The sequence below is a fragment of the Apodemus sylvaticus genome, chromosome 3 (assembly GCF_947179515.1).
Source record: "Apodemus sylvaticus chromosome 3, mApoSyl1.1, whole genome shotgun sequence".
In the NCBI taxonomy this organism is placed as follows: domain Eukaryota; kingdom Metazoa; phylum Chordata; class Mammalia; order Rodentia; family Muridae; genus Apodemus; species Apodemus sylvaticus.
In genome coordinates, this window is record NC_067474.1 from 164,659,404 (window position 1) to 164,684,115 (window position 24,712).

At 47.6% G+C, this 24,712-nt stretch overlaps 2 protein-coding genes and 1 long non-coding RNA gene across 11 annotated transcripts in view; 1 reads left to right on the top strand and 2 right to left on the bottom strand.

The window, feature by feature from the left end:
- Window positions 1–11,457, top strand: part of Lzic (leucine zipper and CTNNBIP1 domain containing) — an 85,168-nt gene extending 73,711 nt beyond the window's left edge. The window contains exons 1-9 of one of the 9 annotated variants that reach the window (XM_052178183.1): window positions 35–57; window positions 708–762; window positions 1,767–1,872; window positions 1,990–2,098; window positions 3,471–3,606; window positions 4,148–4,246; window positions 7,953–8,048; window positions 8,480–8,561; window positions 10,849–11,457. In XM_052178183.1, coding sequence (XP_052034143.1) covers window positions 1,998–2,098; window positions 3,471–3,606; window positions 4,148–4,246; window positions 7,953–8,048; window positions 8,480–8,561; window positions 10,849–10,907 — 573 coding nt within the window. In that variant the 5' untranslated portion in view covers window positions 35–57; window positions 708–762; window positions 1,767–1,872; window positions 1,990–1,997 and the 3' untranslated portion in view covers window positions 10,908–11,457. Of the gene's footprint in view, window positions 359–707; window positions 763–789; window positions 893–1,766; window positions 1,873–1,989; window positions 2,099–3,470; window positions 3,607–4,147; window positions 4,247–7,952; window positions 8,049–8,479; window positions 8,562–10,848 lie in introns of those variants that run through there. The other 8 variants (XM_052178185.1, XM_052178181.1, XM_052178182.1 and 5 more) reach the window with 8 other exon arrangements.
- Window positions 1,111–1,582, bottom strand: LOC127681683 (60S ribosomal protein L30). Its single transcript, XM_052178189.1, has one exon. It carries the CDS (start codon window positions 1,513–1,515, stop codon window positions 1,168–1,170), a length of 348 nt encoding a protein of 115 aa, XP_052034149.1. The 5' UTR covers window positions 1,516–1,582; the 3' UTR covers window positions 1,111–1,167.
- Window positions 11,430–21,840, bottom strand: LOC127681684 (uncharacterized). The gene is made up of 4 exons (XR_007977146.1): window positions 21,647–21,840; window positions 18,672–18,790; window positions 14,910–15,165; window positions 11,430–12,405 (listed from the first exon to the last, which is right to left on the bottom strand). It is a non-coding gene; the product is annotated as an uncharacterized LOC127681684 (long non-coding RNA).
- Between the last annotated feature and the right edge of the window lie 2,872 nt (window positions 21,841–24,712).

Consider the following 24,712-nt stretch of genomic DNA (forward strand, 5'->3'; position numbering starts at 1 on the left):
GTGCCCGGGTCTAGCGGAAGTGCTCACTCCATGCGGTCCGCCCGGCCAGGGCGTCAGGTAGGCGGGGTCCCGGTTCCAAACACTAGGATCTGCTAGCGGGAGGCAGGCGGGGGACGCGAGGACGGAAGGAGGCTGTCCTGTCTCTGATCAGAGAGGACAGAGAAGCATTTGGCAGTCGTAGGCGTCCCCGCCACTTCAGGTGACCGACAGGCCTGCTGGAGCCCGGCCTCGCGGGACCCGCAGCCCGGAGCTTCGAGTTCGTCCGCGGGGTGGAGACTGGCTTCCGAGCGTGCGGCTCTTCCTTATTTTTGTTCCGGTGGTCCCGGGCCGGGCGCTGCTCACTTCCGTCCCCGAGAAGGTGCGCTTTCTGCCCTTGCCTTTTCATGCTTCTGAGTTTGACAGTTTTCCTTAAGCCGTGTCCTGGGTGCTGTGGCCTCACCCAGGGGAAACCACAGCAAAAGCTACAGGGGGCACAGTCCAGGGATTCAATGGCCTCGCCTGCGTCTTGCTAGGAATGGAGAGTGTATTTCAATTACAGTTCGCTTAAAGGGAAGTCATCTGGACAGCTGTAGGCCAGGTTCATACATAACAAATAAAACTATAATAGTTTACCTTGTTCTAGCAAACTCAACCTCTAGGAGGTTTGAAGTTCGAGCCTCCTGTAAACTTTATAACAACTTCGGTTTCTTCAAATTGATGACACCCAGAGCTCCGACAGTTGGCGATCTTGGAGCCCCATCAGTACAGGATACTAGAAGCCCGGTGAGCGTGTGTGTGAATACCTTCCACTCCAGATGACAGTACTCCAAGAAAATGCATCACTTTTATTCGATACTAGGTGGTGCCAGTGAGTTAAATCTTTCTGGCATAAATCTGTAGCGTGTGGTTAAAGGTTTGTTATTTGTTTCTTTGTTTTACAAGCCTTTATAGTTCCTTAAGTTTACTCAGAATAGCTTTGCTTTTTGAGACTGTATTGCCGCTTGGGAGTGTGGCCTGCTGGTGGTGCATATGTAGTATTCTGGTTCTTTCCATTTACCCCAAGAAGAGGGAGATAGATTTTTTCTGTTAAACAGTAATAACTTACCGTGCAGGGGATTTATCTTTTTTTTTTTTTTTTTTTTTCAAAAGGAGCTCTGGCAAAGTTTTATTAAAGGAAAACTTTCTTGTTTACTTCTCACCAGTCTGTTCTGGCATGCTTCTAATAATATCAGAATCACCAGGGTCAATGATAGCCAGTGTGCATACTCTGTAGTATTTTCCACACGCTGTGCCCAGTTCAATGTTATTGCCGCTGTAGTGGTGGACACCAGTTTTAGCCAGCATGGCATAGTACTCTATTTCAGATTTCCTCAAAGCTGGGCAGTTGTTGGCGAGGATAACCAACTTCGCTTTGCCTTGTCTGATCATCTTCAGAGTCTGTTTGTACCCCAGCACGTACTTTCCACTTTTCATAACAAGCTGGAGCCTAGAGTTGATCGACTCCAGAGACTTTTTCGTCTTCTTTGCGGCCACCATCTTCCTGCCTTAGGTGCGGGACAGCCCCCAACCAACACCAGCCGCCAAGATGGCCGGGGAGCGAGCAGGGGATTTATCTTAATGGTAGAGTGTGCTTGCTTAGGAATGAGGTCTCCTGGATTCAGTCCCCTGTTCTGGAAAAAAAAAAAAAAGTCTGGGCATGTTAGCACATACCTGTAATCCTAGAAATAATATATTCTTTTTTGTTTTATATTTTCATAATTTACTTTTTTCTCTTTTGCTTTTTCAAGACAGGGTTTCTCTGCCCTGGGTGTTCTAGGAACTCTCTCTATAGACCAGGCTGGTCTTGAACTCAGAAATTTGACTGCTTCTGACTCCTGAGTGCTGGGATTAAAGGTATGCACCACCACTACCCAGCATTTTAGATTTTCTTAATTTTGAATTGCACCAGTATGTTGAATCGTCCCACGTAACCAAATACAGTGTTCTTCTGTGGGGTTCTTGTTCTTACAGTACTTAAAATGGCTTCTAGAGGGAAGACAGAGACAAGCAAACTAAGGCAGAACTTAGAAGAGCAGTTAGATAGACTGATGCAGCAGTTACAAGACCTGGAGGAATGCCGGTAAGTTGTAACTGTGTGTTCTTACTCTGTAAACGCTGTACTCTGTTTGTGCAAAGAGCAGTCAGGCACCGAGGATGTGAGCCCTCGTGTGACTTGGGTCTCTTCTGTCCTATTGTACCACACTCTGTCTGTAGAAGCAAACTTGTCAGACTTTGTAATCATAAAGCCTCAGATGTGGAAGACTTAAAATACTTAAGATCCTGGAAATAATAACACTTACTTTGTCTTTAGTATCTTAAACAGCTTTGCCTAGTATGAACTAATTGCTAAAAAATACTGCCATTAGGCTGGGGGCGTGGGTCCGTGGGTGAGTAGGTGCTTAGCAGCTAGAGGCCCTGAGCCGGATCCCCAGTGTGGAAGAAGAGGGAGGAAAAGGGAGGACTGCACTCCTGTGATCCCAGAGATGAGGTGGATGCGTGAGGGTCAGGAACTCGAGGTCCTCCTTGGCTGCCTGGAGAGTTCCATCCAGGCCAGCCTGCTGTACGAGACCCTGTTTGGATAAAGCAGAAGAAACCAGGCAAACTAGTAATCATAGCTTCTAATAGCCGGGCAGATATTACAGATGTTAAAAGAAAGGAGAGGCCGGGCGGTGGTGGCGCACGCCTGTAATCGCAGCACTCTGGGAGGCAGAGGCAGGCAGATTTCTGAGTTCGAGGCCAACCTGGTCTACAGAGTGAGTTCCAGGACAGCCAGGGCTAATACAGAGAAACCCTGTCTCGAAAAAAACAAATCCAAAAAAAACAAAAAATAAATAAATAAAAATAAAAAAATAAAAATTAAAAAAAAAAAAAGGAGACAAAACAACGCGTGGCCCAAGCAAGCGCGCCATGAACGGCAGTTCGCTGAGTGGAGCGGTTGTTACTGGTAGTAAATATTTAATAAGATGCTTGCTTGGAGAATAAAACTAATCTTTTAGTCGGGTGACAGATGTTGCTGTTGCTTGCAGGGTACACAAGGTGCTCCCCACCACTGAGTGTGATGCTCACAGCAACTGTTTAGCTATAACTAGACGCCAGCCACTCTATTTTGTTTACTCTATAAAATCTTAGTAGCACTGTACTATAATTCTCTGGAGGTGAATAGACAAGTTGAGGTTTGGCTCTGTGTACTGCCTTGCCGTAGGTTAGACCATTAGTGTGTAAGAGAAGTCATCGTGTGCTTGAAGTGTGACTCATATCGGTAAAAGTTGACTGGGGCGAGGGGAGATAGCACTCCCATCCTGAGTTTAACCTCACTGAAAGGCAGCGGAGATGCCAGAAGTGTAACTCGGCAGACATGTGCACTCCTCTAGCTCGCTCTAGAACAACTGCTGAGATTTTCATGTTTAGAAACTTGTACACATTTGTACATTCTGATGTGAGATGTGACTCAGGGAGGAGCTCGATGCGGATGAGTATGAAGAAACTAAAAAGGAGACTTTGGAACAGCTGAGCGAGTTCAACGATTCGCTGAAGAAGATCATGTCAGGAAACATGACACTGGTAGATGAACTCAGTGGGATGCAACTGGTAAGAGGGGTCTGCTGCTGTGTGTATGTGGGTGTGTGTACACGTGTGTGTGTGTGTGTGTGTGTACAAGCCTGTGTGGGGTATGAGAGTGTGTGTGTGTGTGTGTGTATACAAGCCTCTGTGGGGTATGAGTGTGTGTGTGTGTGTGTGTGTGTGTGTGTGTGTGTGTGTATGAGCCTGCGTGGGGTGTGAGTGGGTGTGTGATTTGTTTTTGTTTAGTGTGTATATTTCATGTAGAAAATGCATACTTTGAAGGCTGAGGATGTAGTTCTGTGGTAGTGTACTTGCTTAGCATGTGCAAGACACTAGATTCTAACCCCAATACCTCAGAACAAAAAATTAAACGAAAGAAAGGAGAGTGGTGTGTTTGCCCGACAGCTTCCTGATCTTGTGTCTGCTCGGCTTCAGTAACATGCTCAGAGATGGCAGATGAAAACCGAGCTCAAGTACCAGAACCTACGAAGTGAGAGTCATCGGTCAAATGTTGCGGATCTAACTGTGTGGGATATTCTGGTCAGTTTCTGCATTCCTGTGTTTCTAGGCCATTCAGGCAGCCATCAGCCAGGCTTTTAAAACTCCTGAAGTCATCAGATTGTTTGCGAAGAAACAACCAGGTCAACTGCGGACGAGGCTGGCTGAGGTAAAGGTCTCCACAGCTGTGCAGTTGCTGTGTGTTCTTCTCCAAGCCCGTAAATTCACTTCCTGTACTAGCCTGCTCTTTAGATCCTGGCCACTTGATGTTAGAGCCACACTCAGCTGTCAACAGTTGCTACCTGGGACAATTATGATTAGTCCTGCATGAATGTTTAACCTCTGGGGGGTGCATTTCAGTCACCCCCAGCCACTTCTCCTTGGCTTCCACCTTTACTATCTGTCCTTGCTGCCTGGGGGCCTCGCCTGAGACCCCGCTGCAATCAGTGTCAGCACCGCTTCGCCACGTGCGCTGCTTGCATTGTATTTTCTCTCTTCTCAGATTTATTTGTATTATTTTAAATGATGTGTGTTGTGTGTAGACTTAAGTACATGTGTGCAAATGTGTGCAGGGGCCTCAGAGACTGAAGGCATCAGATGCCCTGAGCTGGCCCTGAAGATCGTTCTCAGATGCCCAGTGTGGGATCCCTGAAAGAACAGCGCACAGTTGCTCTCTGCTGAGCCTGGTCTCCTGCCTGTCAACAACTTTATGGCTGTTCTGGTTTCGTTTTTTTGTTTTTGAGACAGGGTTTCTCTGTGTGGCCCTGAACTCACAGAGATTGACCTGCCTCTCCTTCTCTTCTTCTCTTCCTCCTCCTCCTCTTCCTCCTCCTCCTTATTTGTAGATGGAAATTACCTAATAGGCCATAGTTACATTCAAATCCATAAACAGATTTTTGGAAGTAACAGGCTTATAAAGATGTCTGATAGGAAACCAAATGTGAGAGAGAAATTACCTGGCCTATCAGGTAATTTCCATCTACAAATAATTCAGTAGAGAGGTAAGAATATGCTCTTAGGGGACAGAGGGTGAGTGGGGGATGGCTCCATCAGGAAAGGGCGCAGTGGGTAAAGTGCGCAGGACGGCAGCACGTGCCTGCAGTCTTAGCACGGGACCTAGAGGCCAGAGGATGCCTGGAGTGCTTGTCGGGGAGAGACCCCGTCACAATTTAGGAAGATTCCTGATATCGATCCAGGCCTCACACACACACACACACACACATACACACACACAGGGGGGAAAAGAATATAGATTTAGATGAGGTTGGTTGGGCTTGAGTTCCTGCTGTACTTAATGGGGTGGGGTGTGTGACCTTTGGCAAGTTGTTTTATTCAATCTTGTACCTTGGTTTTCTTATCTGTAAGAAGGTGGATTATGAGTTCCTACTTGTGGTTGTCATGTGGATTTGATGACACATAGAAGCTGTTTTCAGTCCCAGGTCTTGGGAGTCAGAGGAAGGAGTATCATTTGAGGCTAGCCTGGACCACATAAGAGTCTCAAGAATCAATACGCAGGCCAATGAGGCAGTGCATCAAGCAAAGGTCTCCATGCCTGGGCCCGCGTGCTGGAGGGAGAACCGACTCCTGGTACTCGTCCTCTGAGCTGGAGTACATACACTGTAAACGTGAAGTAAATAAGTGTAATTAAATAGATAAAAATGATTCTGAGTTTGAGGCCAGCCTGGTCTACAGAGTGAGTTCCAGGACAACCAGGGCTACATAGAGAAACCCTGTCTCAAAAAAAAAAAAAAAACCAAAAAAAAAAAAAAAAAAAAAAAGAAAAGAAGAGAAGGCTAGGCCTGTGCCTCAGCAATGCAGTACTTGCCCAGCCAGAGCAAGACATGGGCTGGATTAAACCTCCAGCAGAGTAAACATTAAATACAGTTTAAGATTTTTTTCCAGAGCAGGGTGGCTCACACCTGTGATTCCCAGCACTCGAGAGGCCAAGACAGGAAGATTGCTTTGAGTGCAAGCTGCAGAGTGAGGTAGTGTCAAAAAGAAGACGAAGGCTAGAGAGCTGTGGGTAGGATGCTAGCAGCGGACGACACCTGCCTCGTGCTTCACGCTGCTGAGCGTGGCAGCCAGGGGCCTGGTCCCAGCCTCCACATTCAAACCAAGGAACTGCAAACAAGATTGAAAACCTCGTTTCTTGGCCAGATACAGTAGTATGCATTTTAATCCTAGCACTTGGGAAGTGGAAGCAAGAGGATCAGGAGTTCAGGATTATCCTTGGCTACATAGGGAGTTTGAGCCACTCTTGGCTCCATACAATCCTGTCTCAAAGGGACTGAAGAGACAGCGGCTAAGAGTACCGACTACTCTTTTTCCCCCACTTTGGTGTTTCGAGACAGGGTTTCTCTGTGTAGCCCTGGCTGTCCTGGAACTCACTCTGTAGACCAGGCTGGCCTCGAACTCAGAAATCCACCTGCCTCTGCCTCCCAAGTGCTAGGATTAAAGGAGTGTACTGACTACTCTGACTGACTACTGACCACTGACTACTGACTATTCTGGTGAGGACCTGGTTTCAGTTCCCAGGACCCATACGCAGATCACAGTGGTCTATAACTGCAGTTGGAGACGGTTCTGGTGCCCCCTCTGGGCCTCCAAGGGTACTGCATGTCCCCAGAGCTCATACAGACAAGCAGACAAAATACTTAGGCTCAAAAGAAATAAACCTTAAAAAAAAAATTCCTCAGGCCGGTGAGACGGCTCAGTGGGTACAGGCACTTGCCATATAAACCCGAAGACGTGAGTGTAGTCCCTGAAACCCACATAAATGTGGAAGTGCAAACTATTCCATGAACTTGTCTTCTGACCTCTGCACACATGTGTGGCATGCCTGCTCACATACACTCGATCAGGTAAATTTTTAAAACAAAAGATAAAGAAAAAGGTCCTGTTCTAAAAAAATAAAAATTTTTAGAAGACAGCTTCTTTCCAGTGGAAGCTGTTGGCCTTGTGGAGTTTACAACTGAACAGTGTTTCCATTACAGAGTCAGAGTTAGGAGTCAGAAGGATGTTGAGTGCAGGAAGGATCCCTGGGATCGGTGTAGATGTGGAAGGAGGGAACAGACTCCACAAAGTTGTCCTCTGAACTCCACGTGTGCGTTGGGGAAAGCACACACTTCTACATATATACACATGCACGCGTGCACACAAAGCAATGCTAATAATAATTTTAAAATGGTTTAAAACTGGTCTGATGTGGTGGCTCATGCCCATGATGTGAGCATTCAGGAGGCTGAGGCAGGAGGATCACCTACACATTTTGAAGTCAGCCTGTGGTACAGATTGAGGCTTTGTTTTGAAAAACAAAAATGAACTGTTGTTCAATTTTGAAAAACAAAAAAGGACTGTTGTGGGTCAGCAAGATGTCTTAGTGCATACAGGCCCTTGTCACCAGGCCTGGTGGCCTGGCCTGGGTTTGATTCCCATCTCTAGACCCACGTGAACCCAAGTTGTCCTCTGACTTCACAGGCGTGCACATGCGCACATGTGGGTAAGGAAATGAAGGCGATTATTTACAGTTTCACAAGTGTGGCCAGGTGGTGGTGGTGGCGCACACCTTTAATCCCAGCGCGCTGGAGGCAAAGGCAGGCAGATCTGAATTTGAAGCTAGCTTGCTCTAAATAGCGAGTTCCAGGATAGCCAGAGCTACCAAGAAAAACAGTGCCTTGGAAACCCAATGAATAAACAATAAAACGTCAAGAACTTAGCTGACAGCAGTGCCCCTGCCTAGATGCTTCCGGTTATATCTGTAGTTTCTGTATTAGCCAAATGGTTTTTGTGTTAGGAAGTAGGTCTGCAAAGGTGGCTTTTCTACACAGAATGGCTTTTGCTCATGTACACACGTGACTTGCCTTTGTCCACTCTAGATGGACAGAGATCTGATGGTGGGGAAGCTGGAGAGAGACCTGTACACCCAGCAGAAGGTGGAGATACTGACGGCGCTTAGAAAACTCGGCGAGAAGGTACTGGCGCTTAATTGGGTATGCGGGGAGGGCATCTGGGTTGTACTTGCTACAGAGCCTACTGCCTGCCCTGGGATATGCTCTGTAGCCCTAAGAAAGTTTTTAAAAAGTGTTTGTAGGTTTATTTATTTGATGTTTGTAGATGTTTTGTCTGTTTATATGTATCTATTATGCGTGCGTGAGTGCTTGATGCCCATGGATATCAGAAGACAGTATTAGATCCAGGATCCCCCAGAGCTGGAGTTGTGATGGTCAGGAGCCAGCATGTGGGTGCTGGGAACTGGACCACCTCCTCTGGAAAAGCAATCAGTGTCTGTAACTCCTGAGCCGTCTGCACTGCAGCTCCTAGGACACACACGCACATGCACACGCACACGCACATGTTTGCTCTCACACTCGCACATGCTCACTTTCTTGTCTCACCTGTATAGCTGACAGAAGACGACGAGACCTTCCTCTCTGCCAATGCAGGCGCCGTGCTCAGCCAGTTTGAGAAAGTCTCCACAGAGCTCGGTGAGTGAGCCCTGTGCTCCTCTCTCCGCCTCCTCTGCCTGGCCTTCTCTTCACGTGCTTGAAGTTACTCCTCTCCTCTTTCCCCTCTTCTCTTTTTCCTCCTTTCCCTCCCCTCCCCTCCCCTCCCCTCCCCTTCCCTTTCCCTTCCTTCCTTTTCTTTCTTTCTTTTCTTTTTTTTCTTTCTTTTGAGACAGGGTCTCTCTGTGTAGCCTAGCCTGGCCACAGCTCCTCCTGCCCACATCTGCTGAGTGCTGGGATCAAAGGTCTGCGCCACCAGCACTGGGCTGCTCCTTCTCGACTCTCTTTTTTTCTGAGTAAACAAAGATTTATTAGCCAGGCAGTGGTGGCGCACGCCTTTAATTCTAGCTCTTGGGAGGCAGAGGCAGGTGGATTTCTGAGTTCGAGGCCAGCCTGGTCTACAGAGTGAGTTCTAGGATAGCCAGAGCTACACAGAGAGACCCTGTCTCGAAAAACCAAAAAAAAAAAAAAAAAACAAAGCAAAGATTTATTCAGGGAAAGTGAAAGAACTCTCCAGTGTAGAAGGGGCTCTAAAGCAAAAGTACTTTATTTTTGGTGATGTTGGTGACATTGGTGACAGCGCCCAGAATCTTGTGCGTGTTTCCAAAAGCTGAGCTTGTGCTGATGGAGAGCACACTTGAGACAACATGGCCTTTCTTGTTCAGAGTGAGGCTTGATTCTGTTTTTAATTAGCTTTATGTGCGTCTCCGTGGGGGTGGTTGTGCATTAGTGCAGGTGCCAAAGAGGCCGCACGAAAGCATTGGATCCCCTGGAATTTGATTCCCTGGAGGCTGTGGGCTACCCACGTGGGTGCTGGGAACTGTACTTGAGTCCTCCGGAAGAGTAGCCGGCACCCTTAACCACTGAGCCATCCCTCCAGTCCAGAAGTAGTTTCTTCAAAATTTGTTTTTATTGGTTTTATTTCATGCTTCTGAAAAATGTTCATTTTTTATTTATATGTGTGGAGTGGGTGTGTTTACACACACACACACACACATGTGTATGTAGACACCCACAAATGGAGCCTTAGATCCCTGAACCTGAAGTTAAAGATGTTTGTAGTGCGGGTGCTTGGATCCTAATGCAGCCTTGAATGAGCGCTCGTCACTCAGTCCCGCCTCCACGCTTCTCCCTGCTCACACACACACACACACACACGGGAGCCTCGGCAGCCATTGAAGTGGCATCTTTCTGCCTTGACCTCCCAAGAGCTGGAATCGTAACCATGTTCCACAGACCTAGCTCCATATTCTAATATGAAAATAAAGTAAGATGGATGAATTTTCAAAAAATGACATGCCGTGAGCCTGGAGAGCTGGTTCTTCAGCTAAGAGCCCGATGAACGGCTCCCCCAGAGGGCGTGGCCTTAATTCCCAACACCGTGTGCTGGCGCACTGCTCTCTGTAACTCTGCTCCAGGGGATCCGAGACCCTCTGGCCCCATGGGTACCAGGCATGCACACAGTACACACTCGTGTGTGCAGACAGAACACCCATATGCAGAAAGGAAGATTAAAATAACCTATCTTTAATTAATTAGCTAATTAACTTACTGTGTGTGTGTGCTCACCCATCCTCAGATGCACGTGCCACAGCGTCAGGGAAGTCAGGCGCTGGCTCTCCTAGTGCCTGGTCCAGGACTAACTCAGATCATCAAGCTCAGGGGCAGCCACCTTTACCCCTCCCTCACCCTTCCCCTCCCCTCCCGTGAGATGCTTCTTACTGTGCTGTCTGCACTGGCCACCAGCTCCCACCCAAGTCACCTCTGTGCCTCAGCTCCTAAGTAACTGAGAAGAGGCGCACTCCAGCAATCCCATCTTTTTTATATATAAGGATTATTTATTTTAAAATTACATGTCTGACTGTTTTGGTCACTTGTATATGGTGCCCCAGGAGTCCATAAAGGGAAGGCATTGGGTCCCCTGCACGCAAAGACAGTCATGAGCTGATCTGTGCTGTGGACCCAGGTGTGGGGAGCAAGTGCTCCCCAGAGTTGAGCTCTGTCTCCAGCTCTAGTGCTCCTGGATTCGCAGCTGACTGTTAAAATTCTTTCCAGCAGAGGGTGTGACTAAATCAGGATTGTACATGTGCTTTCATAAAGAGCTGAGCTAGGGTCCTCACCAGTGAGCCGTTCTCCTAGCTGGACTGCAGGAGGGAGGTCCGGGTGGTAGTGGCTGTGGGGCTGATACAGCTGGATTTCCATTCTGTTCCTGCCTGGGCTGAAGTGCATTTGAAGCAACCTTTTTTTGTCTTTTGTGTCTTCCCCTTAGGCTCTGGAGACAAGGTCCTTGCTCTGGCAGGGTTTGAGGTTGAAAAGACCAAGAAATGACAGCGTGCTGGGTGTGACGCTGCCAGCCCCGTCCAATCTGCACACGGTGCTTCCATTCTGAGGACTCAGGCAATGCAAAGACGTAGAGACTGTCAAAGTGCAGCAGCCGCCCAGGGACACAGTGTGGCTTCTGCTTGGGGCCTCGTCCCACTCTGCGGACCTCCCTTCTCACAAGGCCCGGCTCTTGCTGGACAGAGGGACATTGTTCACTATGGTTTGTTTTGTTAAGATGTCTTGTTTTTAGAGCTGGTAGGGGTAAGAGCCGTGAGCTGGTGACTGTCCTGACCTCTGTCTGCCTTGGCATGGGCAGTGCGGTGATGTCACTGGCCCTCCTGGGTCTGGAGAATCTTAGAAACCTTTCATTTTTACACACACACAAAAAACCAAGACTTAGAGCATGTGATCTGTCTAAAGTCACATTAGAGGCAGAGCTGAGGCTGGGGCTCAGGTGTCCTGAATCCAAACCAAGTTTTATTTCTTTATTCTGTACTGTTTTTTGAGTGTGTGTTTTTTTTTTATATATATAATAATTAACTTGTATTTGTGCAAATTGGTGTCTATGAAAGTTGAGTGTCCTAACTCAGTTGAATGGGCACTGAGGGCTGTTCCCAGGCTGTTCTGAGGGCACCATGAATGGGCCCCATTGTCTCTCTGGGTCCCTGAGAAGCAACAATGGGAGCCTGTGAGAGCCTCCTGAAGTGACCTAACCCCTGCCTTGTCTCAGTGGGGCAGCGGTAGGAAGCGGCAGCCGCAGCCCTTCGAGTTGAGCTGCAGCTGAGGGAGGTAGGAGAAGGTTACCATCAACTGTGCAGTTTGGGGAGAAACACAAAGTAAGTTTTGAGGAAACAAGTTTCTCCCTGGAGCCTCACCTCCCATGGCAGCCCCGCCCCGCTGCCTGTCTTCACACACGTACCTTCCGGGCATCGCCTGCACTGGAGTCCTTTGTCTAGTTCTCTCTCTCTTTTTTTTTTCCTGCACTTTATACAAATTAAAAACATTTTTAGAGCTTCTTCTAAACTAAAATTCTACTAGGTGCTTTGCCAGTTCCCCAAATTAGGGGACCTCAGCTATGTAAATGCCTTATTTGGAACTCGTCATGTCTTTTGGACTTTGGAGAGGGTGGGTCTCCAGGCCAGTGGGATGCCGAGCCTGATGCCCTGAGTTTAATCCCCAGCCACCCGATGAAGGAAGAGAATTGAGTTCTACAAATTGTCTTCTGACATCTGCATATGTGCCGTGGTCCATGTGTGTACAAGTACACATGCATACGTGAGTATTACACAACAAATGAAAGGAACTGTGGAAAGGTCCCCTGTCGCAGCCTCAGACACTTTTCTAGACGCTTTTCTCCGCCTCCGAGAAGCCGGTTCTCAGATGAGCGCTGCTGTGCCGTCCTTCCCAGTGGGCCGTCTCTGCCCGCCATTCAAGAGTAGCACGCCAGGAAAGTCTGATCACCCGCCGCCGTAGGCAGTGGTCTGCTGTGTGTGCCACCACGGTTCTATGGAGATAAATTCATATTAACACAGGCATCACAGTTCCACGGTGTGGATCCAGTAACACTATGCAGTTACCGACCAGGCACCAATGCCCATTACCCCCGCAGGAGATGTCTATTCCAGGCACGCCAAGATGCCCTCCTCCCAGCCGCCAGCATCCTCGGAGCTGCTCTCTTGTCTATGGACTTACCTTTCTGGAGCGTTCCTATGAACCTTACATGTGATTATACACGGTGGGTGTGGCTTGTTATATGCCTGGCTTCTTCATGCAGTATTTTTAGGGCTAACTCACATTGTAACATACTTCGATACTTCATTCATTTTTCTGCTTGAGTCAGACTTCGCTGTGTGTATACTACATTTTATGTAGTCATGCGTTTGACGAACATCTGGGTTGCTTTCCACTTTTGTGAATGGCGCCATTAAGAACATTTCTGCCCAAGTACACGTTGAATTCCTATTTTCAGTTTCCTCTGGGTTAGTAACCAGCTATAGAATTGTGGAGTTTTAAGCTATAGCGAAATTGTCCTTGCCTCATGCTCCCCCAGTAAACTGAGGAATCTAGAGGTATTTTTTCACTTGAAAAAGACTCATGTTAGTCTGAAACCCTTCACGTCGGTGTGCCTTAACCATTCTTAAAGAACAGCACCAGGAGGCTAGGGATGATGGCGTACACCTGTAACCCCAGTCCTGGGAGGCAGAGATGGGGGGTGAAGAGGTTGACACCAGCCAGGAACTTGCTGTTAGTCCCAGATGTTCGCTCTCCTTGAAGCTGCCCTGTGGTAAAGAGCCTGACACTTTGGGCTCCTCAGTTACTTCAGCCTAAGGAGCCTCACTTTCTTCGCTGGAGCCAGGAAACCTGCCTTTGACAGTTACTCTGCATTTTCCCCCTCAATACCAGTTAGCCTTGGTGCCATCCCGGCTGACATACCATCCCAGAGCTCATCTTGGCGCTGACCAGTACCTACTTCCCCAGTGTCATGTTCACCAGTAAGTTCCGTGCAAGCGCAGTCATTAAAGCTGGTGAGCTGTGCATCCTGACCTTACTGCCATCCTCTCTGGAGCTTGGAAGGCCTGTCACGGACAGCAGCAGCCTTTGATATTCTTCCGTCATGATGTTTGGTGGAAATGCCTGCATTTCAAGCCAGATGTGGTGGTGCACACCTGTGATCCTAGCACTTGTGGGTAGGGGGAGCAGGGCCAGGGCAAGGGCAGACAGGTCTCTGAGTTCCAGGCTAGACTGGTCTACAGAGTGAATACCAGGCCAGCCAGGGCTACATAGCAAGACCATGTCTCAAAATGAAATCTCTCATTTCTCCAAGAATTAGGGCTAAAGCAAAAATATGTTCTAATGAGAGTGTGTCTGCATGGGCTGCTAGTTAAACCTATTAACTTAGACTTTGTGTTTCAGAGATGCTGTTCGATCTTGTAAATGGTAAATCAGGTAGGTGTTCTAGGCAGGTGGGTTTTCCAGGAGAAACCAAGCTTTGGGGCAAAGAGCTTGTTAACCGTGATTGCCAGGCCTTTCTCTGAAGGCAGAGCTCAGGAAAGGCATGTTCAGTGAGTAAAAGAGTGCGAGTCTTCCATGACGCGGCGTCTGAGTGCAGATGGACAACTGGAGTTATTTCTGAGGAAGCGAGCCTGTCTGTCACCCGCAGTGGTCAGCCCCCTTCCTGTCTGCTGCTCTGTGTGGCTAATTTTTCTCACTAGTCTTTTTGTTACAAAGCCCTTTCTATGACTTTGTCTCTCGAAAGGTTTTTCCAACATTAGTATGTAAATTAAAACTGTCAGCATTCCCACAAACTCCCAAGAACAAGTTACAGCACATAATTGCTTCCATTCTGTCTAGCCCCGGAAGTCGAAAAAGATGCTAGAAACTGGAGGAATGTGTTCAGATCACATCACGTTTCTAAAAGCCAGCTGAAAGTGTGATCCTAGTACATAATCCAAGTGTATGACCCTTTGTCACCTGTTCACCTCCATTCTGACATCTTTCTATTTTAATTAACCTTGGGCAGAAGAGATGGCTTAGTGGTTAAGAGCACTAACTGTGCTAGAGGATCTGGGTTCAATTCCCAGCACCCACATGGCAGCTCACAACTGTCTGTAACTCCAATTAATTGACAACTTGACACAGACACACATGCAGGCAAAACACCAATATGCATACAATATAAATAAATTAAGTGTTTAAACAAGAAAAAATTGACCTCAAAATATAGAGACCATGTTGCTGGCGGGTTACTGAGGGCAAGGGTCAGTCTTTCCACACAGACACACGGACAGCAGTTGAGTTTTAAAGGCCAGCTTCCACAGAAGGCCTCAGCACCGCCACTGGTGTCACCGCACCATGTCGCCAGTGATCCCTGCAAAGTTCCAGCACGTTTCACGAGTACTCTACACCAGTGTTGATGGGCAGTGGGAAGCAGCCTTTGCCGACACTGCCAGTAAAGGTGTGAGGCAGAGGTGCTCAAGTGGTGTTGAGGAAGGCAGACATGGACCTCACCAGGAGGGCGGGAGAGCTTCATGGACGATGGTGGGACATGTGACCACCTTCATGCAGAATCCACAAGACTACAAGATGTCTGGCTCTTGAACAGAGGACGTGAAGGGCAGGACGTACAGCCAGGTTCTGGCCAGCGGTCTAGACGGCTGCGTGGGGACAGAACAGCCGAAGGTTAGGGCACATGGGGGCTGTGCTGCTTCTGGGCTTCGTGTCCACCGTAGGTCAGCGCACAAAGACAATTGACTGCTGGGCTGTCCTGTGGATATATCCAAGAAGAGAGGAGTCTCGAGGCCTTCACTGTTAGTGAATGATTTATATATATATATATATATGGTTTGAGGCTGTCAGCTGGAATAATGTTTTGTCATTTGTAAGGGTTTACTTGCTTACAACCTCTGTCAACTGGCTAAAACAGTTGGGACTTGGGGTGCAGAGGATTTGCTATGAATGTACAAAACCCTTAGAAGTGGGCAGGGGAGAGGTATCATTGTAAAGTTACCATATCCAAAGAGCACATCCACCATCTAATGACATCCTCAGGAAAGCCTGGCTCCTTTGAGTGAGCTTCTCACTGGCCTCAAGCTTGACATTTAGGCCTAGCCTGCCTGGCCAGGTTGCCCAGGGCACCAGCCTGGCTTCCTAGTCCTGGGATTAACCACCGTGTGCTACCAAGCTGGGTTCTGGGTTCTAGGGATGGAACTTAGGCCCCTGTATGTACAAGGCAACCTGTTTCCTTACTGATGTCTCCCTCCAAGTTCTGGCCCCCACACCCCATTTTTGAGTGGCAGCAGTCCCAAAAAGGGTCATTTCTAGGATTGTGTATCAGCCGTGGATCCTCTGCCCCAGTCTCTATTAACAACCATAAGTATGAATTTTTGATATATTACCCAACAACAACCTCTGATAAAGCCATGTTTCAGACATAACTTCAACACTCGAGTTACGAATGTAAGTGATCTTCTAAATTTTGTTCGTTTTGGCATTTTGAGACAGTCTCACTCAGTAGCCTAGGCTATCCTAGAATATACCAGGCATTGCAGGCAAGCCTCATCCTGCCCAACACTGGGATTACAGATATGCAGCTCCAGCAAGCTCATGTGAGAATGCTATTGAGTTGTCTGCTTACTCGGAACTGGGCAAGCCATTAGCTCTGCTCTATCATCTATCTATCTATCTATCTATCTATCTATCTATCTATCTATCATCTATCTATCTTTCTATCTATCTATCTATCTATCTATCTATCTATCTATCTATCTATCTATCTATCTAATGTATATGAGTACACTGTCCCTGTCTTCAGACACAGCACAAGAGGGCACCGGATCCCATTACAGATGGTTGTGAGCCACTGTGTGGTTGTTGGGAATGGAACTCAGGATCTCTGGGAAAGTAGCCAGTGCTCTTAACTGCTGAGCCATATCTCCAGCCTCTTATTTATTTTTATCACTGTCAAATTGCTATATTATTTTGATACTATACTATAAGAGGATTTTTAGGACTGGCAAGATGGTTCCGTGTGTATAGGCACTTGCTGCCAAGCCTGATACACTGAGTTCAGTCCTGGGAGGCCACGGGACAGAGGGAGAGAGCCAAACGCCACAAGTTGTCCTCTGACTTAGACACACACAAACACAATTATCTGAGTCAGGCAGCGGTGGCACAAGGCCAATCTCAGCACTTGGGAGGCAGAGGCAGGTGGATCTCTGGGTCTGCCCGGTCTACAGAGTGAGTTGACAGGGCTACACAGAGACCCTGTCAAAAAAAAAAAAATTAAAAGTATTGAAGAGAAGGTTTTACTTCTGGAAAAACAGGAGTTTCCTTTAGTTCTGACCTTCTTTCCCAATAGTCATTAGCTGTGTCCACTAGATACTGAGATAGCTAACCTCAGTGATAATCAAAGGGACAGGCAGTTTAGATCAAAGTAAACGTTTTTCTTGGATTACATTGTAATCCGTGGCCATGCCCGCCCGTGGTTTGGTCCTGGTCTTAGGAAATTCAGAGCTTTGAAAACGGTGGTTGTTTTGTTAGAATCTTAAGTTTGCAGAAGTTTATGGTGAGTCCTGACAAGTCATCCCTTAGGTCTGCTTGGCAAAGCGTAGGCCGTATTGAGCCACGACTCCGTATTTACGCAGCGTTTATTCTCTCGGAGCACACAGAGCAAGGCCTGTCCCTCAGGCTCAGCTTCCGGGTGCTTTCCTCGGGCTGTGTCCAGGAAGTCTGCGCGGCTTGTGGCCCTACCAGGAAATACCCACGCGCAAGGCTCCATGGGAAGGACGGTATCATAGACACGGAGTTCACAAGAATATAAAAACGTGGAGCCTGCCCTTCCTCATAAGCTGATGTCCCTCTTCAGGAAGGGACCAGTCCGCAGCACCCTTTGTGCCAGCTTGGGACCTCTGACCACCTACTATGTTACTTGTGTCGGAGCAGGGGGGAGCAGGGGGTACGTGGTGTCAAATCTGTTCATTTGGCTTGGTTACAGAATCTCACCTATAACCCTGGCTGTCCTAGAACTCATGATGTAGATTATTGGGCTGGCCTCAAACTGCCTGCCCCTGCCTCCCAAATGCTTGGATTAAAGGCCTGTACTGTCACTCCCTACGGTACTAAATTAATTTTGTTAAAACCAAAGCATTGGACAGATTGTATACGGTAGGCCGATAGCATTTGAAAACTCAAAATGTGCTTCTCTCTGCTGCAGATTAGGTGCTAGAGTCAAAGAAAAGGAAGGACTCTGAGAAAACCTTGAAAGCCATGCCTGCTAGGAGTGGGGTGTGTTCCTTTTTCGCCATCTCTGCGATGTCACTGAATCTCTCATAAGAAATGTAATGACTGGAGAGACGGCTGGGTGATTAAGACCGTGGACCACTCTTACAGAGGATCCAGCGTGGTTCTGATGGCTCATGGTTGCCTGTAACTCCAGCTCCCAGGGATCCAAAGTCCTCTCCTGGCCCCCACGGGAATAGGCTGCTCTGACATGCTCCCTGGCCTCCCAAATACAGAGGAATTAGAAATAAAATCTTTTTTTAAAAACTTAGTGCTGGTATAGGTAAACACATTATTAGTTAGCTCCTTTTTTGTTGTTTCTTTTTTCTTTTTTCTGTTCTTTTCTTTTTCTTTTCTTTTCTTTCTTTCTTTCTTTCTTTCTTTCTTTCTTTCCTTTCTTTCTTTCTTTCTTTCTTTTTTTTTTTTTTGAGACAGGGTTTCTCTGTGTAGCCCTGGCTGTCCTGGAACTCCCCTCTGTAGACCAGGCTGGCCTCCGAACTCAGAAATTCACCTGCCTCTGCCTCCCAAGTGCTGGGATTACAAGCGTGTGCCACCACCGCCTGGCTATTGTTGTTGTTTCTAGCATAGTTTTTTGATACAGTGTTATTTTTTTTCCTCCAAATCAGTCATAAGCATTCATATCATTCAAGGCACTTGCTGCTAAAGCCTGACAGCCTGGGGTTTGATTCGGAGACCCACATAAAGGTAGAGGGAGAGAACCACGCCCACAGCCGTGCCCTCTGACCCCCGCATGAATGCTGTGGCGCCCATACCCGCACGTACATCTGGTCCACACACAATAATAATAATACGGCTTCATGGTGTCAGCACATGTGTAGATGCACATAGTTCTTCATGTAGTTCTCGCTTTTTTAATGATAAAGTTTAAAGGGTTGAGGTTGTAGCCCAGCTGCAGAGTGCCTATGTAACATGCAGAAAGCCCCTGGGTTCTTTCCCAGCAGTGCACAAACCTGGTGTCATAACACAACACACCTGGTGTCAGTTCTGGCCTCAGGAAGTGGGGCGGAGGAACGGAAGTCCAAGGTCATCCTCTGCTATGCTGCAAGTTTGAGGCTAGCCTGGGCTTCATGGGGCCCCCGTCTCAAAAATAACTAAATATAAGAATGAAAAAAAGTTATTTATCAGTATCATAGTTTTTTTGGGTTCTTAGGAGAATTCAAATGTGGATTTGAGTGAGAAATGCACGTATGTCATAAAGAATAGTGAAATGACTCAACAAATTATCAGTTGATTTTTTAAACTGATCTAATAAAAGATGCATCTTCTTAATATATTAATCCTGGGTCTGGAGAGATGGCTCAGCAGTTAAAAGCTAGGCTTACAACAAAAAATATAAGATATTAACTGTGGCTGGGCTGTGGTGGTGTATGCTTTTTAATCCTAGCACTCAGGGGGCAGAGGCAAGTGGATCCCTGAGTTTGAGGCCAGCCTGGTCTATAGAGCAAATTCCAGGACAGCCAGGGATATTATTACACAGAGAAATACCATTCAAAAAAAAAAAAAAAAAAAAAACAAGAAAAAGAAAAAAGGGGGCCGGGCAGCGGTGGTGGCACATGCCTGTAATCCCAGCACTTGGGAGGCAGAGGCAGGCAGATTTCTGAGTTTGAGGCCAGCCTGGTCTACTAAGTGAGTTCCAGGACAGCTGGAGCTACACAGAGAAACCCTGTCTCGAAAAAAAAAGAAAGAAAGAAGAAAAGAAAGAAAGAAAGAAAGAAAAGAAAGAAAAAAGGAAGAAAGTGAAAAAAGGAAGAAAGGAAGGAAGGAAGGAAAAAGAAAAAAAGAAAGGAAAAAGAAAAAAGAAAGGAAGAAAAGATATTCAAGTGTTCAGAATGGTGGTTTGATTAAGTGCACCTCCTGCTCCTGACCTGAGTTTAGTTCCCAGCAACCACATGGTGGCTCACAACTGTGTCTCCAGTTCTAGAGATGTTTTCTACTAGTCTAAGAGGGCTCCTCCTGCATACACATAGTGCCCGTAAACTCATTCAAGTACACATATATATAATAAATCGCCTCTGGTGGTCAGTTCTTTCCTTCCACTATGTGAGTTTCAGCTTGACCTGAGGTCATCGGGGTCTGACCTCAGGGTTTTTTCTGTAGCCCAGGCCGACCTCAGCGATCTTGGGGCTTGAGCCTCTAGAGTGCTGGGACTGCAGCCTTTCTCCGACTTGTCAAGTACACGCCTATCAATATTCTGTGAAGAACTGCTTTGACGTTCGGTTTGAAGCATCGTGTGGGGACTAAGGAGATCACTCAGTGGAAAAGGGTGCTTGCTGTGCGTACATGAGAACGTGGGTGTGGTTCCAGAGCACGGGTGTGGCTGTGTGAGTCTGGAACTCTGGAGGCGCTGTCAGGAGCAGAGACAGAAGGATCGTTGGCTCCAGGTCCACTCTAGTCTTCAGAGTGACAGAAGACAGGGGGCTGGAGAGATGGGCTCAGCAGCTAAGAGCACTGACTGCTCAATTCCCAGCGACCGCATGGTGGCTCACAACCATCTGTAATGGGATCTGATGCCCTCTTCAGATCCTATTATTTAAAAAAAAATAAATCTTTAAAAAAAAAAGAGTGACAGCATGGGACAGCTGACATCCTCCACAGGTCTCCGCATGGGCGTGCACCCTCACGCATGCACATACACCACACACATAAACACAAAACTATGAAAGCAAAAGAAGCCAGGCATGTTAGCACACGCCCTCAATCCCTTAACCCTGGAGGTGGGACGAGAGGATTTCTGGGAGTTTGAGGATGGCCTGATTTACAGAGTGAGTTTCGGACCAGTCAGGGCTACTGTTTTTTGAGACCCTGTCTCCAAAAGTAAAGAAAGAAAAATAACACCAGCTTTAAAATGGGGCCTGGCGAGAAGGTGCCAAGAGTAAGTAAGGGGACCTGTTGAGGGACAACCTGGGGCCCTGGATCCCGCAGTGGAAGAAGAGAACCAGTCTTCCGTCACGGTGGAGGCACTGCGTCTGGCTTAACTAAGGGGCTTGCGCGTTGAGAGTCTAGGCCTCTGGAGGGGTGGGAAGGGAAGTAAAGGCCTTGGGAGACACTAGAGTACCCGGTGTGGGAAACAGCTCACAGCTCTGTTCCTCCTTCAGCTCCCTTTCCTGAAGGAGTTCCTCTGTTACACTTCCTCTTAATGATGCAAATGAACTTTAGAGACCCTGTAATAGCCCGATGCAAGAGTGAGAACGGGCTTGTGGGAACTAGAGTGCTAATGCTTGAGTCTGCCTCTGCAGGGCAGCGTTGGCACCAGACACAGGGAGGCAAATTAAGACTAGCTCCTTTATGTTTCCAAACCCTGCAACCCCTTTTTTTTTTTTTAGCTTGCTGCTTCTGTGTTGCCCTGCTCTGAAGAAAAAAAAAAAAAAAGAATGGAACTGGCCAGCCCCAAGTTGTTTCAAACAGTTGGTGTCACCTGTATGCACACTCAGAGACTCCCTGCCTCCTTCCCTGCGAACCTCCCTCTCTTCCCTAAGATGGCTTTTCTGCTCATTAGTGAAATAAGCGTCCCTTTCTTTTCCGTCTGCACTTAGCAGCCAATTAGTCAGCCGGGCAGAAGTGCTCCCCCGCTGCGCACCTTGCTGGGGGCATTAAGATGAAGCCTTGCTACTTTTAAAACTCTTTTATCTCCCAGGAAAGGACCTCAATAGGTTTGGTCTCCCCACCCCCACCCCCACCTCCCAGCCTGTAGCTATTTCAGTCTAACTACTCATTAAAGTCAATTTAAGATATTACTAAAACCTTTAGATTCTTTGCATAAATCACCTCCACTTGAGTTCAGTTAAACACAGCTCACTGTCACCACTCCAGTGCCCTCTCCACCAGCCTCAACCCCAACCAAAACCCTGCCGCCCAACAAGACTGGCTGTGTATTAAACCAGGCCACCTAGGCGCGATCAGTGTTAGGTACCTGTACTCCTTAGATCGGAAGGAAGAGGCGCACATACCGTGAGTTCCAGGCCAGCCTGGACTGTATGGAAGACCTGGCTCAACACAAACCAGGCCCCGGAGAGGCTGGAGGGCTGGCTCAGCAGTCAGCTGCACTTGTGCTTGTACAGAAGCCAGGTTCGGTTCTCAACCCTTCACAACTATATTTAACATGGGTTGCAGGGGACCGGATGCCCTCTTCTGGCCTCTTCAGGCAGCAAGCATGCCCACGGTACACTCCAAACATGCAGGCAACACACACACATAAACTAAAAATGAATAAATCTTGAAAAAAAAGTCAAAAGACTTTATTTTACTACCAAATGAATTATATGACCACATAAACCAGGCATGGTGACGCATGCCTATTAAATCCCACCACTTAGGCAACAGAGGTGGGGAATCAGACGTTAGGGGTGGGGATGTCTGTCCTTGACCACAAGGAAGAATTGGGAGTTCAAGATGATCCTTGGCCACATAGTGAGCTCAGAACAGCCTCAGATACATGAGACCCTGTCTTGAATAATGATTTTAGATTTTATTTTGTGTGAGTGTGTTAGCTGGGAGGTGTACTTTAGCCACGGCACACTTTCAGAGCTCAGAGAATACCTCACAGAGTTAGCTAGGTTCTCTCCATCTACTGTGTGGAACTGAGGATCGAACTAGTTCATCAGACTTGGTAGACCTTTAACCTATGAGTCATCTCTCCAGCCCCTCCCTACTTCCTCCTTGGTCTTAGAAAACAACAACAGCTGAAGAGATGGCCCAGAGGTTAAGAGCACTGGCTGCTCTTCCAGAGGTCCTGAGTTCAATTCCCAGCACCCACATGGTGGCTCACAACTATCTGTAACAAGGTCTGGTGCCCTCTTCTGATGTGCCGGGACACATGGAGACAGAACATTGTATACATAATAAATAAATAAACCTTAAAAACAATGACAACAAAAGGAATAGAAAGTTTCCTTGATCATTGTTGCCCTGGGACACCTCAGCATTACTCAGGGTTGTTTCTCACACCTCCCTCCCTTGGGTGGAGTGTGCTTCCTTGCCTCATAGTTTGGGGCCTGGCCATGAGACAGTTGGCCACTGGAATGTTTGTGGTTTTGACTCTGGGAGGAAGCTTCCGTGAGCTTCCACTGTTACTCTGACTTTGCTGCCATTCATCATTGAGGAATAAGATGGCTGACTAGCCCCTGGGCTACCAGAGACTTGGAGAAATCCTAGTCCAGTCTGCACCTGAACCCTGTTGATCCAGCTCAACCAGGCAGAGAAGCGGCTAGGCCACAGCCTGAAGCCTGTCTATCTTAGCCTTTGAGAAAAGGAAAGAAAAGAAAGTGAAGGGAAAGGGGAAAGGGGAAGGGGGAAAGGGGGGAAGAGGGGAAGGAGGGAAGGGGAAAAGGGGGAAAGAGGGGAAGGGGGAAGGGGAGAAGAGGGAAAGGGGGGAAGGGGGAAGGGGAGAAGAGGGAAAGGGGGGAAGGGGGAAGGGGGAAGGGGGAAGGGAGGAAAGGGAAGAAAGGGGGAAGGGGGAAAGGAAAGGAAAGGAAAGGAAAGGAAAGGAAAGAGAGAAGGAAAGGACCATAGCCAGCAAATTTTGATGTGGTTTGTTGTTAATTACTTTTCTATTGCTATGTTAAAACACCTTAACCAAGCTGGGTGGTGGTGGCGCACGCCTTTAACCCCAGAACTCTGGAAGCAGAGGGAGGTGGGTCTCAGAGTTCAAGGCCAGCTTGGTCTACAGAGTGAGTTCCAGGACTGCCAGGGCTACACAGAGAAACCCTGTCTTGAAAGCAAACAAACAAAATAACACCATGACCAATACAACTTAAGGAAGGAAGAGTTTATTTGGGGCTTCCAGTCCCAGAGGCCTAGAGTCCCTGATGCTGGAACAAAAGTAGCAGGTAGAAGTCAGAGCCAAGCTGCTAAGAGGAACCCCCTCCCTTAAGATTTATTTTTATGCTTGGAGTGATTTCTCTGAACGTATGTCTGTGTATTCCCAGACATTTCTGAGGAAACCAGAGGAGCACATCAGTTTCCACAGCACAGAGAACTAGAGATACAGGCAATTATTAGCCACCGTATGAGTACTGGGAATTGGGTCTGGGTCCTCCGGAAGAGCAGCCATTTTTTTTTTAAAGATTTATTATATGTAAGTACACTGTAGCTGTCTTCAGACACCCCAGAAGAGGGCACCAGATCTCATTACGGATGGTTGTGAGCCACCATGTGGTTGCTGGGATTTGAACTCATGACCTTTGGAAGAGCGGTCAGTGTTCCTAACCACCGAGTCATCTATCCAGCCCGCAGCCAATGTTTTTAACCACTAACCCATATGTCCAGCCCTTTGAGCTTACATTTGAACCAGAAGCAGGAGGTAGAGTTTTTGGAACCTCAAAGCCCACCCTTAGTGACACACCCCCTCTAACCTACTCCTTCCCAAACAGTTCCACCACTGGGACCAAGCTCTCTAAAGTCTGAGCCTATGGAGGCCGTTCTCATGGGAACAGCAGACCTGTTACACGGTATTGTTTCATTGTGGCCCGTTCTTCTTACTATAGTCCTAGTGGTGTGGGGGTGGGCGTGCTGGGGTGGAACCTTGACCTCACAAGCTACCACTAAGCTACACTCCTGGTCTCCATCTTTATCTATTCATGTATAAATCTGATGATGTCATATCCTTATTTAAACACCCTGCCCTAGTTACTTTTCTATTACTATGTGTATTTGCTGGTTTTGTGTGTCAACTTGACACAGATTGGAGTTATCACAGAGAAAGGAGCTTCAGGTGAGGAAATGTCTCCATGAGATCAAGCTGTGGGGCATTTTCTCAATTAGTGATCAAGGGGGGGAGGGTCCCTTGTGGGTGGTGCCATCCCTGAGCTGGTATTCTTGGGTTCTATAAGAGAGCAGGCTGAGCAAGCCAGGGGAAGCAAGCCAGTAAGGAACATCTCTCCATGGCCTCTGCATCAGCTCCTGCTTCCTGACCTGCTTGAGTTCCAGTCCTGACTTCCTTTGGTGATGAACAGCTGTGTGGAAGTGTAAGCAGAATAAACCCTTTCCTCCCCAACTTGCTTCTTGGTCATGATGTT

Bases quoted from the DNA above. Each gene is read 5' to 3' on its own strand.
- LOC127681683 (XM_052178189.1), bottom strand. From the start codon at position 1,515: ATGGTGGCCGCAAAGAAGACGAAAAAGTCTCTGGAGTCGATCAACTCT.